Source organism: Sitodiplosis mosellana, unplaced genomic scaffold (assembly GCF_009176505.1).
Source record: "Sitodiplosis mosellana isolate CC-2019 unplaced genomic scaffold, AAFC_SMos_1.0 Smas_scaffold_5535, whole genome shotgun sequence".
NCBI classification, from domain to species: domain Eukaryota; kingdom Metazoa; phylum Arthropoda; class Insecta; order Diptera; family Cecidomyiidae; genus Sitodiplosis; species Sitodiplosis mosellana.
The window spans coordinates 1-2,089 of record NW_022600777.1 but is presented as its reverse complement, the minus strand read 5'-3'; the positions used below and the strand labels follow the sequence as shown (position 1 = coordinate 2,089).

Here is a 2,089-nt window from a genome sequence, read left to right as displayed (position 1 = left end):
TTGTGATCGAAATCAAGCAAGAGCCAGACATTAAAGATGAACCGTCAAATGGCATTGAATTTGATTTGATGACACGTCCAAATGGATGGTTTGAAGGCGATGCAGCCACAACGACATCGAACATCGAATCGAAACGCGAGTCAGAAAGTGATTTTATCATCGACTTTGATTTGAATGATGTGAAAGAGGAAGTGAAGTGTGAAGAAGAGAAGCCAGAGAAAGGAAAAGAGAATGCTTCGTCAACGGACTCGAGCTCAGATGCAGACGAACCGAATGCTCTTGACGGTCAAGACAATGAACAAAGGGATGGATCAGAGGCCGGTCACAGACGTCTCAATGCGAAGGGCAAAGGAAAGAAGCGCGGTGGATCGAGAAAGCAGAACAGACGAAAGATTCCGAGGAATAAGGCGGCGAAGAAACGAAAGGAGCACAAGTGTCATGTGTGTGGTTATTTTACAACAAAAAAATGTAATCTCAATGCACATATTCGTAGTCACACAGGTGAAAGGCCATATAAATGTGATCAATGTTCAAAAAGCTTTACATTCAAATGTAATTTGAATCAGCACAAGCGAATCCACAGCGGAAGCAAACCATTTGAATGTTCCGTTTGTTTCAAAACATTTTCGCGAAAAACTGCTTTGAATATTCACTTGCGAACTCACGCCGATGATCTGGCTCATTCTTGTTCGAAATGTGGTCATCGATTTTCCGGAGAAGGGGCCAAACAACTACACGAGAAGAGCTGCAAGCGACGTCGATACGAATGCTATCTCTGCGAATTGAAATGTTTTGTCAGAGGCAGTCTCAAACGTCATATGCAAGCAAAACACACCGGTGAACGTCGATTTCAATGCAAAGTCTGTAGAAAACGATTCGTTCAGAAGTGTAAACTCAATCAACATTTGGCACAGCATCGCGAGCAGTTTCCATTTAGATGCATCAAGTGTGGTCGTGGATTTTCAACAGAAGGCGATAAAACAGCACATGAGAAGATCTGCGGTCGTCGTCAACATCAGTGTTATGTGTGCAAGGTGTTTAAGCTGCAAAATCATAATTTACGCCATCACATGCGAGTCCATCATACAGGTGAAAAGCTCTTCCGTTGCAAGTGGTGTAGTGTACGTTTTGCAAACCAAAGCAACCGCAACAAACATATGAAGACATGTCATTTTTTAAGGAAATAAGAAAGTTTCATCATCTGCTGCGGTCATCATTCGATTCAACGCTACATCATAAGGAAAATAACAAATACCGAACGATTGGCTTAATTGAGCGATTGTTTCTTACTTTGTTTGAAATTTTCAGAAATATACCGAATTTAATTGAAATTTAATCCATTCTTCATATTTTCATCTAAACTTTCATCTTTCAGATAAAAAGTCAAATTGAATAGAACTTTGAATTTAAACTTTCTTTTTTGAAACCTCACTGTTGGTCAAAGACAATCTATTTAAATAGATGGAATTTCATACAAGGAAATCTTGTGCTCTGAACTTTTTTGTAAAAATATTGTTGGCCTTAATAAAGTTGTTAACGACTGCAACAGTGGTAGAGCTAGTGAAATAAATAACGTCTGACTTAGTTGGAATGTAGACTGTATATAAGAGAGTTTGGAACAATTACTTCATGCAATCATCCATCGTGGATAATCCTTTAAGAAATCATTCTTCTTGAGCTTCTAATCAAAACTTTGCTTTAAAAAATGTTTAATTCTCTCACAACAAGCTTTTCTACACCCATCTGTGTGATGAAACTATTTTCATATATACTGATTAGACTAAGAGCTGATCGTACAAACAACTTTTTTTTCTGTGTTCGTCAGATTTTCATAAAATTATCATCTTTAGAACATATTCCATCACAATTGTTCTACTTCTTTTAATGTAATTGGGCGGATCGCTTGATTTGCGGTTTTATTCGCGCTACACGGAAAAGTATACTTTTTTTCCCCAATACGGCAGATTTTGGTATTAAAATATTCGCTATGATCTAATTAGCTTAGAAAATAAAAAATCTGCCCGTTTAATTGGGCAATTGCTTTGAAAATACATGATTTTCATTTCAAAAACATCGTACAATATTGCAT

General features: G+C 37.5%; 1 protein-coding gene across 1 annotated transcript; it reads left to right on the top strand.

Moving 5' to 3' along the window:
• Window positions 1-30: 30 nt before the first annotated feature.
• Window positions 31-1,089, top strand: LOC129572803 (zinc finger protein 239-like; the record flags this gene model as incomplete). Its single annotated transcript, XM_055452905.1, has 1 exon — window positions 31-1,089. A coding segment is annotated over exon 1 (1,021 nt), but the record flags the coding sequence as incomplete, so codon positions are not given.
• Window positions 1,090-2,089: the final 1,000 nt, after the last annotated feature.